The sequence below is a fragment of the Oncorhynchus nerka genome, linkage group LG15 (assembly GCF_034236695.1).
Source record: "Oncorhynchus nerka isolate Pitt River linkage group LG15, Oner_Uvic_2.0, whole genome shotgun sequence".
In the NCBI taxonomy this organism is placed as follows: Eukaryota; Metazoa; Chordata; class Actinopteri; order Salmoniformes; family Salmonidae; genus Oncorhynchus; species Oncorhynchus nerka.
In genome coordinates this window covers 59,429,375-59,445,833 of record NC_088410.1, presented here as the reverse complement: position 1 = coordinate 59,445,833, position 16,459 = coordinate 59,429,375, and the positions used below count along the sequence as shown (strand labels likewise).

General features: G+C 49.4%; 1 protein-coding gene across 1 annotated transcript in view; it reads right to left on the bottom strand.

Annotated features, from left to right (window-relative positions):
- The window catches only part of kiaa1328 (KIAA1328 ortholog), a 42,768-nt gene that overhangs the window by 20,592 nt on the left and 5,717 nt on the right, over positions 1–16,459 (bottom strand). Inside the window, 5 exon segments of the mRNA XM_029682940.2 lie at positions 4,308–4,428; positions 4,557–4,666; positions 4,802–4,888; positions 7,380–8,056; positions 8,916–9,055. Of these exon segments, the coding sequence (XP_029538800.2) occupies positions 4,308–4,428; positions 4,557–4,666; positions 4,802–4,888; positions 7,380–8,056; positions 8,916–9,055 (1,135 nt within the window).

Below are 16,459 nucleotides of genomic sequence, written 5' to 3'. Positions count from 1 at the left end.
TCTGCTGGAGTTGGTTCGATTGGCATGGTGGTGGTTACTTTGACCATATTGCATTGTTTAAGATGTACAAACAATTTGTCAGAACATTGTGAAGAGCTTTCCTTCTGGCTGAGTCAGAGACAAGCTGTCTTGATGCTTCATGTTGCTAGGCTATGGACGACCATGTTCCCAGTAGGACATTTTAAGTTCACACTTGAAGAAATGTGTCATATTCATATGCACAGACAGAAAGACACTTAACAGAAATAAAATGGAAAAAAAGGAGGAAACGTGTTCCCTTAAAAAATGAAATCACACTATTTCATACAAGCTAAGCAACACACACACACACACACACACACACACACACACACACACACGGGAAGACAACACTGTCACATTAATTACCTTTCCACACAAGCGATGGGGAGGCATTCGTAACGAATTCTGTCTCTCCCCCTACTCCTTTCCCTCTTCCTCACTCCTCTCCCTCTCAACCTATTCCATCCCCCATCCCCCTCTTTCTCTCTCAAGCCTCCGCCCTCTCTCAAGCCTCCGCCCCTCTCTCAAGCCTCCGCCCCTCTCTCAAGCCTCCGCCCCTCTCTCAAGCCTCCGCCTCCCCCTCCCTCTCTCAAGCCTCCGCCCCCCCTCCTCTCAAGCCTCCGCCTCCCCCTCTCTCTCAAGCCTCCTCCGCCCCTCTCTCTCAAGCCTCCGCCTCTCTCAAGCCTCCGCCCCTCTCTCAAGCCTCCGCCCTCTCTCAAGCCTCCTCCCCCTCTCTCAAGCATCCGCCCCCCCCTCTCAAGCCTCCGCCCTCCCCCTCTCAAGCCTCCGCCCCTCTCTCAAGCCTCCGCCTCTCTCAAGCCTCCGCCCCTCTCTCAAGCCTCAGCCTCTCCTCAGCCTCTCTCTCAAGCCTCAGCCTCCCCCCTCAAGCCTCTCCCCCTCAAGCCTCTCCCCCTCAAGCCTCTCCCTCTCTCTCTCAAGCCTCCCCCTTTCAAGCCTCCCCTCCCCCTCTCTCAAGCCTCCCCCCTCTCTCAAGCCTCTCCCCCTCTCTCAAGCCTCTCCCCCTCTCTCAAGCCTCTCCCCTCTCTCTCAAGCCTCTCCCCCTCTCTCAAGCCTCTCCCCACTCTCTCTCAAATCTACCCTTCCCCTCTCTCAAGCATCTCTCAAGGCTCCCCCTCTCTCTCAAGCTCCCCTCTCTCAAGCCTCCCCTCTCTCTCAAGCCTCTCTCTCAAGCCTCTCCCCCTCTCTCAAGCCTCTCCACTCTCTCTCAAATCTACCCTTCCCCTCTCCCTCTCAAGGCTCCCCCTCTCTCTCTCAAGGCTCCCCCTCTCTCTCAAGCCTCTCTCTCTCAAGGCTCTCTCTCTCTCTCAAGGCTCTCTCTCTCTCTCTCAAGCCCCCCTCTCTCCTCAAGGCTCCCCTCTCTCTCAAGGCTCCCTCTCTCTCTCAAGGCTCCCCCTCTCAAGGCCCCCTCTCAAGGCCTCCCTCAAGGCTCCCTCTCAAGGCTCCCCTCTCAAGGCTCCCCTCCTCTCTCAAGGCTCCCCCTCCCCCCCCTCTCAAGGCTCCTCTCTCTCTCCCCTCTCTCTCTCAAGCTCCCCCTCTCTCTCTCTCTCAAGGCTCCCCTCTCCCCCCTCTCAAGGCTCCCCCTCAAGGCTCCCCCTCTCAAGGCTCCCCTCTCAAGGCTCCCCTCTCAAGGCCCCCTCTCAAGGCCTCTCTCAAGGCCCTCTCTCAAGGCTCCCCTCTCAAGGCTCCCCCCTCTCAAGGCTCCCCTCTCAAGGCTCCCTCTCAAGCTCCCCTCTCAAGGCTCCCCCTCTCAAGGCTCCCTCTCAAGGCTCCCCTCTCAAGGCTCCCCTCTCAAGGCTCCCTCTCAAGGCTCCCCTCTCAAGCCTCCCCCTCAAGCCTCCGCCTCCCTCCCTCTCTCAAGCCTCCGCCCCCCCTCCTCTCAAGCCTCCGCCCCCTCCTCTCAAGCCTCCGCCTCCCCTCCCCTCCTCCGCCCCTCTCTCTCAAGCCTCCGCCCCTCTCTCAAGCCTCCGCCCTCTCTCAAGCCTCCGCCTCTCTCTCAAGCCTCCCCCTCTCAAGCATCCGCCTCCCCCTCTCAAGCCTCCGCCCCCCCTCTCAAGCCTCCGCCCCTCTCTCAAGCCTCCGCCCCTCTCTCAAGCCTCTCTCTCAAGCCTCAGCCTCTCCCTCAGCCTCTCTCTCAAGCCTCTCCCCCTCAAGCCTCTCCCCTCAAGCCTCTCCCCTCCTCCTCTCTCTCTCAAGCCTCCCCCTCAAGCCTCCTCCCCCCGCTCTCTCAAGCCTCTCCCCCTCTCTCAAGCCTCTCCCCCTCTCTCAAGCCTCTCCCCCTCTCAAGCCTCTCCCCTCTCAAGCCTCTCCCCCTCTCTCAAGCCTCTCCCCACTCTCTCTCAAATCTACCCTTCCCCTCTCTCAAGCATCTCAAGGCTCCCCCTCTCTCTCTCAAGGCTCCCCTCTCTCTCAAGCCTCCCCTCTCTCTCAAGCCTCTCCCCCTCTCTCTCAAGCCTCTCCCCCTCTCTCAAGCCTCTCCACTCTCTCAAATCTACCCTTCCCTCTCTCCCTCTCAAGGCTCCCCTCTCTCTCTCAAGGCTCCCCTCTCTCTCTCAAGGCTCCTCTCTCTCTCTCTCAAGGCTCCCCTCTCTCTCCCCTCTCTCTCTCAAGGCTCCCCTCTCTCCTCTCAAGCCCCCTCTCTCTCTCAAGGCTCCCCTCTCTCTCAAGGCTCCCTCTCTCTCTCAAGGCTCCCCCTCTCTCTCTCAAGGCTCCCCCTCTCTCAAGGCTCCCTCTCAAGGCTCCTCTCTCAAGGCTCCCCTCAAGGCTCCCTCTCAAGGCTCCCCTCTCAAGGCTCCCCCCCTCCTCCCCTCTCAAGGCTCCCCTCTCTCAAGGCTCCCTCTCTCTCTCTCAAGGCTCCCCTCTCTCTCTCTCAAGGCTCCCCTCTCTCTCTCAAGGCTCCCCTCTCTCTCTCTCAAGGCTCCCTCTCAAGGCTCCCCTCTCTCTCAAGGCTCCCCTCTCAAGGCTCCCCTCTCAAGGCTCCCCTCTCAAGGCTCCCCTCTCAAGGCTCCCCTCTCAAGGCTCCCCCTCTCAAGGCTCCCCTCTCTCCCCCTCTCAAGGCTCCCCTCTCAAGGCTCCCCTCTCAAGGCTCCCTCTCTCAAGGCTCCCTCTCTCTCTCTCAAGGCTCCCCTCTCTCTCTCAAGGCTCCTCTCTCTCTCTCAAGGCTCCCCCTCTCTCTCTCAAGGCTCCCCTCTCTCTCTCAAGGCTCCTCTCTCTCAAGGCTCCCCCTCTCAAGGCTCCCCCTTCAACCCTCTCCTCCAAGGCTCCCCTCTCTCTCAAGGCCCCCTCTCTCAACCCCCTCTCTCTCAATCCCCAAGGCTCTCTCTCTCAATCCCCCTCTCTCAATCAACCCTCCCCTCCCCTCTCAATACCCCCCTCTCTCAACCCCCTCTCTCAATCCCCCTCTCTCTCCTCTCAGAGACAGAGACTGTGCATCCCCACAGAAGTCTGTTCAATTACACCTGCTGCTGGGTCCCTGCTAGGACAACTAATGGAACGCAGCTTGACTCCTGTCAGCCTTGCCGCTAGCCCGGGAGAAAGCTTCATTTAGCCCATCAAACGCCAAGCCAAGTCCCAGTGCCGACCAGGCCCACCTCAGCCTCATGCTCCCCATTCCCTTCTTTCCTCCCTCTTTTTATTTTCTTTCCACACCCGTTCGACGACATGTTGCATTGCACTTCCACCCTGCCTGACCTGTTCATGAAAATAGTATTTTTCTAATCTAAATGTTTCTAGATATGGTAGAAAACACACCACAAGCATTTCGCCACACCCACAAAATGTTATTTGATGAAAATACAGCACAGCTTTTAACAACGCTATGTTTATTCAGTGCTCAATGCTTAATTAAGACTCTAAATTTAGCCATGTGAAATAAATCGATACAGATAACGGGGATCATTAATAAAATACAAATATCCACACACTGATGAATGCTCCCGATGTTTTTTGTGCATCGTTTCAACCCAGCAGGAGCACTCAGTGGACAGGGATCTATTCTCTATTTTTGGTTTACTTTGTGTACCCAGCACCTGCAACTTCCTGGACATGCGTACACTACGTTGGACAATAGCGTATTCATGTCATCACAGCCAAAAGAAAATTGACAACACACTTTATTTTGACCTTGAAAAAGTGCTGATAATGATGACCTAGGCTAAGCTATCCTTGGATCAAGGCTAAGATACGGTGCAGTACAGTGCAGTCAATTGGGAAACAACAATGGTGTAAGGGATAGGGTTGTGATTGGGACACCAAATTCTGTGGCTTACCTAGCGTGGGGGGTCCTAGGTAGAGTGGGGGACATCACCGGTGCTGGGGTGGCTTTGAGAATGCTCTGGGGCACCACAGGAGAGGTGGCTATATCCCTCCTGGACTTGTTATGACAGGACTCTGCATATGGAGGACAAAAAAAGAAGAAAATGGACTTCAGAACCCTAATGAAGGAGACTATGAAGCAGGGATGGCTAACTGGCAGCCAATGGATACAGAGCTGTCACACACAAATGCACACAACCTACCAGGGGAGTGTATGGAGTTTTGCAGGGGGATGTGTGCAGTATTGTCTTTGTGTGGAGGTACTTCTTGCTCCGCTGCCAAGTCCTCTGCATCGTCACACCCTCTCATCTCACTGCAGAGACACAGAGTCAAGCTTTGTAAGCTAAAGGTTGGATTACTAGATACAAAAATGCCAGTTACTCAGAGAGCGAGAGATGGTGAGGAAAGATTGTTTGAGAGAATGAGTGAGGTGGTTCCAAGGCTTTACCTGAGTAGTGCACGGCTGTTGGGTAAAGGATTGGTCCCATTTCTGGACATTGAGTGGCTGAGTTCGTCTAAAGTGGCTTGCTGGAACCTGTAAGACACAACATTAAGTACAGGCCCCAAATATTGTTCACATCATGTTTGACCAGGCTTCAATACTGCACCGTTTGACTTGTGGCAGTGAAACGTTTTCACCTGATCACGTTCGTTTTCGGTTCACAATTCGCTTTTTTTAATGTTAAATATCATTATGATTTGCACATTATGTTAATAATTGACCAAAAACAAAACCAACTTTCTAAAGAGGCAAGTACAGCACGGGAATGCCCCCGTCGGTCTCGGCATACTGGGGAGGTTTTGGAAATCTTCTGGCCCAGTCGATCACCACCATCAAAAATATTTTAATAACGCTAGGCAACATCACTGATTTTTATTTTTTTTATATAATTTAAAAACGGAAGGATTCTCGAAGCTGTTCATTATGTTGATAACCATGTCCCGGTTATTATTGACAAAACAACTTCCAATGTTTGGCTTCAACTTGGTTTTCCATTCAAAGCGTTACATTACAAAGGGAACCCGATTTTTGGTCGCTTTCTCGTTTTAAAATATGATATAATAACCTCTCAGTAACTCTTCAACATCTCGAATGGCAAGACTGACTATTTACCAAATGCACAGACTCCATTAGTGTGTTTGTGTCGAGAGCATGTCTATTTAGTCAGGCAATGCCCACGTTATTCTGACATATTTTAGAATGTAAAAATAATGTGAATGTCAATGCATAATGCCATTTGGTAGGCCTTTAAAAAAACATTCTTGAAGTGTGTGTGTGTGGGGGGGGTTCTATAGATATTACAACAATTAAATATACATTGTAGGGCCTTAATAATTACAATTAAATGCTTGAAAAAGTCCTTGAATTTGACTTCTTGCTCAGCCCGCAAACGAAAGATAAAAATCACCTGAAATTATGCATGAATCATTCGATTCCTGTCAGATCTTGTGCAAGTATGCATGTATATATTTGTTTTCTTCCCATTCCGGCCAGTACCTTTGAGTTGGCACTGGCCCGGTGTGCCACTGGCAAATTGACCTTAAAGTCGATCCCTGCTGTGTGCAGTACGTGCAGGTCCTATATCAATGATCTACAGTGCATTCGGAAAAGTATTCAGACCCCTTGACTTTTTCCACATTTTGTTCAATTACAGCCTTATTCTACAATGGATTAAATAGTTGTCCCCCCTCACCAATCTACACACAATGCCCCATAATGACAAAGCAAAAACAGGTTGAGACATTATTGCAAATTTATAAAAATAAAAGTGAAATATTACATTTACATAAGCATCAATGGAAACAGGATGCACCCGAGCTCAATTTCGAGGCTCGTAGCAAAGGGTCTGAATACTTATGTAAATAAGGTATCTTTTCATTTGCAAACATTTCTAAACACCTGTTTTTATTTCATCCATTTTAGAATAAAGTTGTAATTTATCAAAATGTGAAAATGTCAAGGGGTCTGAATGCACTGTATATACACACAAACACACTCCGGGTGACTAATAGGTAGCGCTAATGTTACTGTCCCCACTAGAACAAAAGAATACATGTAATTTTGTCCTGGAAATATTTTATTGAAATACTGTAGAATTTATCATTACACAGGTGCGACTTGTGCTGGGGACAATAAAAGACCATTCTGAAATGTGCAGTTTTGTCACAACACAAGGGAGGGAACGTGTAATTGGCATGGTGACCTGCAGGAATGTCCACCAGAGCTGTTCCAAGATAATATAAAATGTTAATTTCTCTACCAACGTCATTTTAGAAAATATAGGTCAAACCGGCCTCACAACCACAAATCATCTGCATGAAGTCGTGTGGGTCGAGCAGTTTGTAGATGCCGTTGTGAACACAGTGCCCCATGGTGGCGGTGAGGTTATTGTATGGGCAAGCATAAGCTACGGACAACCAACACCATTGCACTTTATCGATGACAATTTGAATGCACAGACATGCCGTGACGAGATCCTGAGGCCCATCGTAGTGCCATTCATCCACCACCATCACCTCATGTTTCAGCATGATAATGCACGGCCCCATACACAATTCCTGGAAGCTGAAAATGTCCCAGTTCTTCCATGGCCTGCATTCTCAGACATGTCACCCATTGAGCATTGTTTGGGATGCTCTGGATCGACGCATACGACAGCGTGCTCCAGTTCCCACTAATATCCAACAATTTCACACAGCTATTAAAGAGGAGTGGGACAACATTCCACAATCAACAGCCTGATCAACTGTATACGAAGGAGATGTGTCGCACTGCATGGGGCAAATGGTGGTCACACCAGATACTGACTGGTTTTCTGATCCACACCTACTTATTTTTTTTTGGGGGGGGGGGCATCTGAGATTGTTGCAGACACATATTTGTATTCCTAGTCATGTGAAATCCATTGATTAGGGCCTCAATTGACTGATTTCCTTATACGAACTGTAACTTGGTAAAATCTTTGAAATTGTTGCATGTTGAATTAATATTTTTGTTCAGTATAAAATGTAATTCAATTGAATACCTGCTGTAGTCTAGGCGTGTGTGTCGGAGATGCTGGTTCTGTCTGATCAGACGCTCCTCCTGCTGGGCCAGCCGTGCCTGCAGCCGCTCTCTCTCCACCTCCAGCTGCAGCTTCTGCAGGAACAGCTGGTGCCTCCTCTCCTCCCAGTTCTCCGGGCCCAGGAGGGGTGCTGTGAGGGCCCCCTCTGCCTCTACTCCCTCCCCCGATGGATCTTCTCCGGGTAGTAACCCTCCAGGTCCAAGTAGACCTCTGCTGTCTTTGAGTAGTTCACCAGGGCCGTTGTGGAGCAGCGGGCTGGTGTTGCCCAGTAGAGGGGCTTCTGTGGCCCCCCTATGGGGGAACCTCCCGTTGACCAGACTTTCCTGTCTGCTGCGTTGAGACACTAGACGAAGCTCGCTATGGGCCCCTCCTCGGCAGCCCAGTGGTTTCATTGGTCCCTGGGATTGGTCGCTGGAGGAATAGGGAGGGGGGGTGTCTGAGTGAAGGTCGTCCGAGAGAGAGGCAGGACTCAGGGATGGGACTCTTCCTCCCGCTCCTCTTCCTCCACCATTTCGCTCTCTTCCTTCTCTGTTTGTCCCAGTTCCTCCAAGAGTGGGCAGGTCTAGGTAGGAGCCGTCCAAGGCGGTGGTCCTCTCTCCCCTGCTAAGCTTGGTGAAGGCTCCCTCACTGCTGGGGGCCTGTGGAGACAAGAGAGCCACCCAGTCAAATATACCTTTCTATTGGTATCTATTGTGAATATATTATTCACTGTTACCATTTAATCTTATGCACCTGGATTTCAGCCTGTATTAACTGCTACGGTTAAGTAGGCATCAATAAAATCTGAAACTTGTCATGTATTCATCTCCAATCTCTACAAGTGTTTAAGAGTAAGGGGTCACTCCTTCCTTTACCTGTTTTAACTTTTCTGTGAGAGAGCAATGGTTAAGCCAAGATATACTCGACAACGCAGAAGTAAGAGGTATGGAATATTTCACTTCAATTTGGTTTGGGCAAGAGATTCTGGGAAAAAAAGTGCTGAGCATAGGGAAACCAAGGTCTCTGAAGCGAAAAAGATAAACCCTTAGAGTAGAGAAGAGAAAAGTGCCCACCTTCAGCAAGACAAGAGAGCGACTGACTAATCCAGTGTGCGGTCACAGAGCACGCAAACACGCATTACTCAGCCCCACCGTAGGCCACGGAGGATGACGAAGTTGTCTAAATGATTACCTTGAGAAATGGTTTGTGCTACTGTACGCGGTCATAGTGGACTTTTCCTTAGCTGTCGTGACATTTGATGTGCTGTCTAGGTCTTAGGACAGGTCCTTCGAAAAGAAAATGTGAGTGTGTATGTGCATCTCTCCCAGTTGGGGTTATTGCGTTTGATGGTGAACAGCGCTGTTGTTTGGAGATGGCTCACTAGGGAAGATGACGAGCGCACACACACAAATATGCTCTTTCACACACATTCACACTTTCGCCATCTCTCAGATGCGCATCTGTATCACAATCTTGTATTACGCATGTTGCAGGCGTTCACACACACACAGTGAGTACCTTGCTTTGGGAGTTATAGTGGGAGCTGCGGATGTGGCTGAGCTGGGCAATGGACTGGTTGAGTTTCTCCTGCTGCTGAGAGAGGTACTGCTGGTAGAGCCCAAGCAGCTCCTGACACTCCCGATACTGCTGCTGTAGGCCTGGGCCACAGGGGGCTGGGGTTAAGGGTCATATTAGTCTCCATTTTTCTTCCTTTCTTGTAATACGTTTTTATTTACATTTTGCAGACATGTCACATAACATAAGCCCAAAAGAACATCCCACCCACCACCCCATCATTAAGCCAGCAAAGTTAAAGACAACAGTGAGTTTCAACTCAAGATGTTCAAAAAGAAAAACTGAAAAGAAAGAGCATGATAAAAATGTTGGGCGGGTAGAGCTTTCCAGATTTCTCCATCTGGGTCGGGCCAGGCTGAGCAGAGCTGGGCAGTGATGCCAGATCTGGGTGCCAGGCTGAATGCCAGACAAGAGAGCTCATCTGGAGCAAAACCACTGCTGAGCATGAGGGGCCTGCTAATGACAGCAACGCTCGTACACACAACCGGCATCTGAGTGAGGTAGATACATACTTCCATTGCAACACCTACCTTATTAACAAAGCATCAGATCACATACACAGTGCATTGGAAAGCATTCAGACGCCTTGACTTTTCAAATACGTTACAACCTTATTCCACAATTGATTAAATCGTTTTCTTCCCTCAATCTACACACAATACCCTATAATGACAAAGCAAAAACCAGGTAGAGAAATTTTTGCTGGTCCATTCAAGCACATTCAGAGACTTGCGCCGAAGCCACTCGTGCCTTGTCTCGGCTGTGTGCAGAGGGTCGTTGTCCTGTTGGAAGGTGAACCTTCACCCCAGTCTGAGGTTCTGAGCGCTCTGGAGCAGGTTTTCATCAAGGATCTCTCTTTACATTACATAGTGTCACAGTCCGTGCTACGGAAAAACATCCCCACTGCATGATGCTGCCAACACCATGCTTCACCGTAGGGATGGTGCAAGGTTTCCTCCAGACTTGGCATTCAGGCCAAAGAGTTCAATCTTGGTCATATCAGACCAGATAATCTTGTTTCTCATGGTCAGAGTCCTTTAGGTGCCTTTTGGCAAATGCTAAGTGGGCGGTCATGTGAATTTTACTGAGGAGTGGCTTCCTTCTGGCCACTCTACCATAAAGGCCTGATTGGTGGAGTGCTGCAGAGATGGTTGTCCTTCTGGAATTCTCTCACATTCCCACAGACAAACTCTGGAGCTCTATCAGAGTGACCATTGGGTTCTTGGTCACCTCCCTGACCAAGGCCCTTCTCCCCTGATTGCTTAGTTTGGCCAGGTGCCAGCTCTAGGAAGAGTCTTCGTGGTACCAAATTTCTTCCATTTAAGAATGATGGAGGCCACTGTGTTCTTGGGGACCTTCAATGCTGCAGACATTTTTGGGTACCCTTCCCCAGATCTGTGCCCCGACACAATCCTGTCTTGGAGCTCTACGGACAATTCCTTTTACCTCATGGCTGGGTTTTTGCACTGTCAACTGTGGGAACTTATATAGACAGGTGTGTGCCTTTCGAAATCATGTCAAATCAATTTAATTTGCCGAAGATGGACTCCAATGAAGTTGTAGAAACATCAAGGATGATCCATGGAAACAGGATGCACCAGAGCTCAATCTCAAATCTCTTAGCAAAGGGTCTGAATACTTAAGTTAATAAAGGTATTTCTATTCTGTTATAAATGTGCAAACATTTCAGAAAACCTGTTTTTGCTTTGTCATTATGGGGTAGTGTGTAGATTGATGAGGACTTCCGGGTTGGAGCGAGCGGTCGCATCTGCACTCGGTCCGCAGGTAGTATTACATTTCATTACATTTCATTATAGTACAACGATTTGATTTGTCTAATCTTAGCAATTTCTTCTTAGCTAGCTACATAGCCGTCTTTGTATCATAGATAATTGCGTAATTATCGTATTTCGTCGTCCTAACGCAGTCTACACTGCCCTGCAGCTAGCCAGCTAGCTAACGTCCACCGTTAGCTAGTCCACCGTCTACCGATTAGCAGCACAACTATTACACTCAACTGAACGACTTGATTAGTGTAGTGTTAGCTAGCTACATAGTTGTCTTTGCTGGCTTCGTATCCAAGATAATTGTGTAGTTTAGAGTGTGTAATTTTAGAGTGATTATCTTAATTTACCGAGGTTAGCTAGCCAGCTATTTGTCGTCCTTAACGTAGGAGACACTGCTAGCTAGCCAACAGCTAGCCAACGTCTACCGAACAGAACTTCCGCACTCAACAATCCGGTCGCATTTCGCTTCGCTCCACAGGTAGTATCACATTTTTCATTTCATTTCATTACAGTACAACGGCTTGATTTGTTTGATCGTAGCTAGCTACATAGCTAGCTACATAGCCGTCTTTGTATCAAAGATAATTGTGTAGTCTAGAGCGATTTCCTAGGTTAGCTAGCCAGCTATTGTCGTTCTTTTAACGCAACGTAACGTAATCAACACTGCTAGCTAGCCAGCTAGCCCCGAATAGCAGCACAGTAGAAACTATTACACTCAACGGAACGACTTGATTAGTGTAGTGTCAACAACGCAGCCACTGCCAGCTAGCCTACATAGTCAACAACGCAGCCTCTGCCAGCTAGCCTACTTCAGCAGTACTGTATCATTTTAATCATTTTAGTCAATAAGATTCTTGCTACGTAAGCTTAACTTTCTGAACACTCGAGACGTGTAGTCCACTTGTCATTCCAATCTCCTTTGCATTAGCGTAGCCTCTTGTGTAGCCTGTCAACTATGTGTCTGTCTATCCCTGTTCTCTCCTCTCTGCACAGAACATACAAACGCTCCACACCGCGTGGCCGCGGCCACCCTAATCTGGTGGTCCCAGCGCGCACGACCCACGTGGAGTTCCAGGTCTCCGGTAGCCTCTGGAACTGCCGATCTGCGGCCAACAAGGCAGAGTTCATCTCAGCCTATGCCTCCCTCCAGTCCTCGACTTCTGGCACTGACGGAAACATGGATCACCACAGACAACACTGCTACTCCTACTGCTCTCTCTTCGTCTGCCCACGTGTTCTCGCACACCCCGAGAGCTTCTGGTCAGCGGGGTGGTGGCACCGGGATCCTCATCTCTCCCAAGTGGTCATTCTCTCTTTCTCCCCTTACCCATCTGTCTATCACCTCCTTTGAATTCCATGCTGTCACAGTTACCAGCCCTTTCAAGCTTAACATCCTTATCATTTATCGCCCTCCAGGTTCCCTCGGAGAGTTCATCAATGAGCTTGATGCCTTGATAAGCTCCTTTCCTGAGGACGGCTCACCTCTCACAGTTCTGGACGACTTTAACCTCCCCACGTCTACCTTTGACTCATTCCTCTCTGCCTCCTTCTTTCCACTCCTCTCCTCTTTTGACCTCACCCTCTCACCTTCCCCCTACTCACAAGGCAGGAAATACGCTCGACCTCATCTTTACTAGATGCTGTTCTTCCACTAACCTCATTGCAACTCCCCTCCAAGTCTCCGACCACTACCTTGTATCCTTTTCCCTCTCGCTCTCATCCAACACTTCCCACACTGCCCCTACTGGATGGTATCGCGCCGTCCCAACCTTCGCTCTCTCTCCCCCCGCTACTCTCTCCCTCTTCCATCCTATCATCTCTTCCCTCTGCTCAAACCTTCTCCAACCTATCTCCTGATTCTGCCTCCTCAACCCTCCTCTCCTCCCTTTCTGCATCCTTTGACTCTCTATGTCCCCTATCCTCCAGGCCGGCTCGGTCCTCCCTCCCGCTCCGTGGCTCGACGACTCATTGCGAGCTCACAGAACAGGGCTCCGGGCAGCCGAGCGGAAATGGAGGAAAACTCGCCTCCCTGCGGACCTGACATCCTTTCACTCCCTCCTCTCTACATTTTCCTCTTCTCTCTCTGCTGCTAAAGCCACTTTCTACCACTCTAAATTCCAAGCATCTGCCTCTAACCCTAGGAAGCTCTTTGCAACCTTCTCCTCCCTCCTGAATCCTCCTCCCCCTCCCCCTCCTCCCTCTCTGCAGATGACTTCGTCAACCATTTTGAAAAGAAGGTCGACGACATCCGATCCTCGTTTGCTAAGTCAAACGACACCGCTGGTTCTGCTCACACTGCCCTACCCTGTGCTCTGACCTCTTTCTCCCCTCTCCCAGATGAAATCTCGCGTCTTGTGACGGTCGGCCGCCCAACAACCTGCCCGCTTGACCCTATCCCCTCCTCTCTTCCAGACCATTTCCGGAGACCTTCTCCCTTACCTCACCTCGCTCATCAACTCATCCCTGACCGCTGGCTACGTCCCTTCCGTCTTCAAGAGAGCGAGAGTTGCACCCCTTCTGAAAAAACCTACACTCGATCCCTCCGATGTCAACAACTACAGACCAGTATCCCTTCTTTCTTTTCTCTCCAAAACTCTTGAACGTGCCGTCCTTGGCCAGCTCTCCCGCTATCTCTCTCAGAATGACCTTCTTGATCCAAATCAGTCAGGTTTCAAGACTAGTCATTCAACTGAGACTGCTCTTCTCTGTATCACGGAGGCGCTCCGCACTGCTAAAGCTAACTCTCTCTCCTCTGCTCTCTTCCTTCTAGACCTATCGGCTGCCTTCGATACTGTGAACCATCAGATCCTCCTCTCCACCCTCTCCGAGTTGGGCATCTCCGGCGCGGCCCACGCTTGGATTGCGTCCTACCTGACAGGTCGCTCCTACCAGGTGGCGTGGCGAGAATCCGTCTCCACACCACGTGCTCTCACCACTGGTGTCCCCCAGGGCTCTGTTCTAGGCCCTCTCCTATTCTCGCTATACACCAAGTCACTTGGCTCTGTCATAACCTCACATGGTCTCTCCTATCATTGCTATGCAGACGACACACAATGAATCTTCTCCTTTCCCCCTTCTGATGACCAGGTGGCGAATCGCATCTCTGGCAGACATATCAGTGTGGATGACGGATCACCACCTCAAGCTGAACCTCGGCAAGACGGAGCTGCTCTTCCTCCCGGGAAGGACTGCCCGTCCATGATCTTGCCATCACGGTTGACAACTCCATTGTGTCCTCCTCCCAGAGCGCTAAGAACCTTGGCGTGATCCTGGACAACACCCTGTCGTTCTCAACTAACATCAAGGCGGTGGCCCGTTCCTGTAGGTTCATGCTCTACAACATCCGCAGAGTACGACCCTGCCTCACACAGGAAGCGGCGCAGGTCCTAATCCAGGCACTTGTCATCTCCCGTCTGGATTACTGCAACTCGCTGTTGGCTGGGCTCCCTGCCTGTGCCATTAAACCCCTACAACTCATCCAGAAGGCCGCGGCCCGTCTGGTGTTCAACCTTCCCAAGTTCTCTCACGTCACCCGGCTCCTCCGCTCTCTCCACTGGCTTCCAGTTGAAGCTCGCATCCGCTACAAGACCATGGTGCTTGCCTACGGAGCTGTGAGGGGAACGGCACCTCAGTACCTCCAGGCTCTGATCAGGCCCTACACCCAAACAAGGGCACTGCGTTCATCCACCTCTGGCCTGCTCGCCTCCCTACCACTGAGGAAGTACAGTTCCCGCTCAGCCCAGTCAAAACTGTTCGCTGCTCTGGCCCCCCAATGGTGGAACAAACTCCCTCACGACGCCAGGACAGCGGAGTCAATCACCACCTTCCGGAGACACCTGAAACCCCACCTCTTTAAGGAATACCTAGGATAGGATAAAGTAATCCCTCTCACCCCCCTTAAAAGATTTAGATGCACTACTGTTCCACTGGATGTCATAAGGTGAATGCACCAATTTGTAAGTCGCTCTGGATAAGAGCGTCTGCTAAATGACTTAAATGTAATGATGTAAATGATCAGGATAAAAAAAATAACAATAAAATCCATTTTAGAATAAGGCTGTAACGTAACAAAATGTGGGAAAAGTCAAGGGATCTGAATACTTTCCGAATGCACTGTAGGTAGACCCACAGAGAATTTGCATTGCACCAACAATAACACGTTACCACCTCTAGTCACTCCTCAAGATTGGTACACACAGTCCCAAACACACTCCTACCAACCAATACCCATAAACCTCCCTGCTGCAGGCCATATCCTTTTATGGATGGGCAATAGCCCCAGGCTGATGACTTTCTCAACACATCACCTTTTAAAAGTCCTCGATTTGGGAGCAAATTAAAAGTTTTCAAAGTGAAGCCATAATGAAGATACGCTAGGAGAAAACACTTTGGTGTCGGATGAGTTCAACCAAGCCTGGGAAATGAAACAGAGCATGGGAAGAGAAAGGCTTCTTTCATAAACACTAAACACTCTACGGACTGCAAGGCGCTACAGAGGGTAGTGCGTACGGCCCCAGTATATCACTCGGGTCAAGCTTCCAGCCATCCAGGACCTCTATACCAGGTGGTGTCAAAGGCCCTAAAAATTGCCATAGACTCCAGCCACCATAGTCAGACTGTTCGCTCGGGCACGGCTAACGGGTACCCCCGCACATTGACTGTGTACCGATGTTGCTCTTATTTTTTACTTTAGTTCAAAAATTCTTGACTCTTATTTTTCATAAAACTGCATTGTTGGTTAAGGGCTTGTAAGTAAGCATTTCAGATCTACACCTGTTGTATTAGGCGCATGTGACAAATATAATTTGATGACGGAATTCAGTCATGACTAAATTTGACAGAATCGACCAAACACTTCAGGGGCAATTTCCATGTCAATGGATCATGGGGATAGGTCAGAAAAAAAAAATGCCATATTGGTTTCCTTAAACACGCAAGCAGTCTATGGAAAAAGTATGACAGTAATCAATGTTTAGTTTAGTTTCCCTGGCACTGTTTCCAAATGTTTGAGCATTTGTGGCACAAATCCCAATCAAGTCATGAGACCGATTAGATTTTCATCATGTCCAAATCATTCGAAAGTTTACCCGTGAAGCTCAAGTCACGTATAGACGATTTGAACATGAAGTGCGAAAAATACTAATATCGGTCCCATGACTTGAACGGGATTCGTGCCATGAATACTAAAACATTAGCATTTGGAAACTAAACCAAAGCATGGATTGCTGTCATACCTTGTCCATAGACTGCTAAAAAAAAACTAAAGCGTAATTTGGGTGAACTATCCCTTTAATGTTGGTAGTATAATATCCTCTGGGTTATCATCAGATTCCTTTTATTCAAAAGGAGTCGAATGCACGCAACCATGTCAAAGTAACCCACACAAATCTGGTATTGCAAGCATCATGGCTCCAACCAAAAGTCATCACAACCACCTAACTAGAGTGTGGGAGCGTAAACACACTTCCATTAAAAAGGTTGATGGGTCAAAGCAGCCCTGACGCTCAACGCCTGGTAATCTAGGGGCGACTGAAGTGCAATTGATAAGGATCTCTTCACACACCGAAAACAGTAAAACCGCTTCTGAGTCTTGGCCTTGAGCCAATCAAAGCTTCAATTTCTACGCTCCTTAAACCAAAAATATACAAAATCAAGAGTTTGCAATCGAGGCTTTCAGACAACGCCTGTCAAAATGATTCA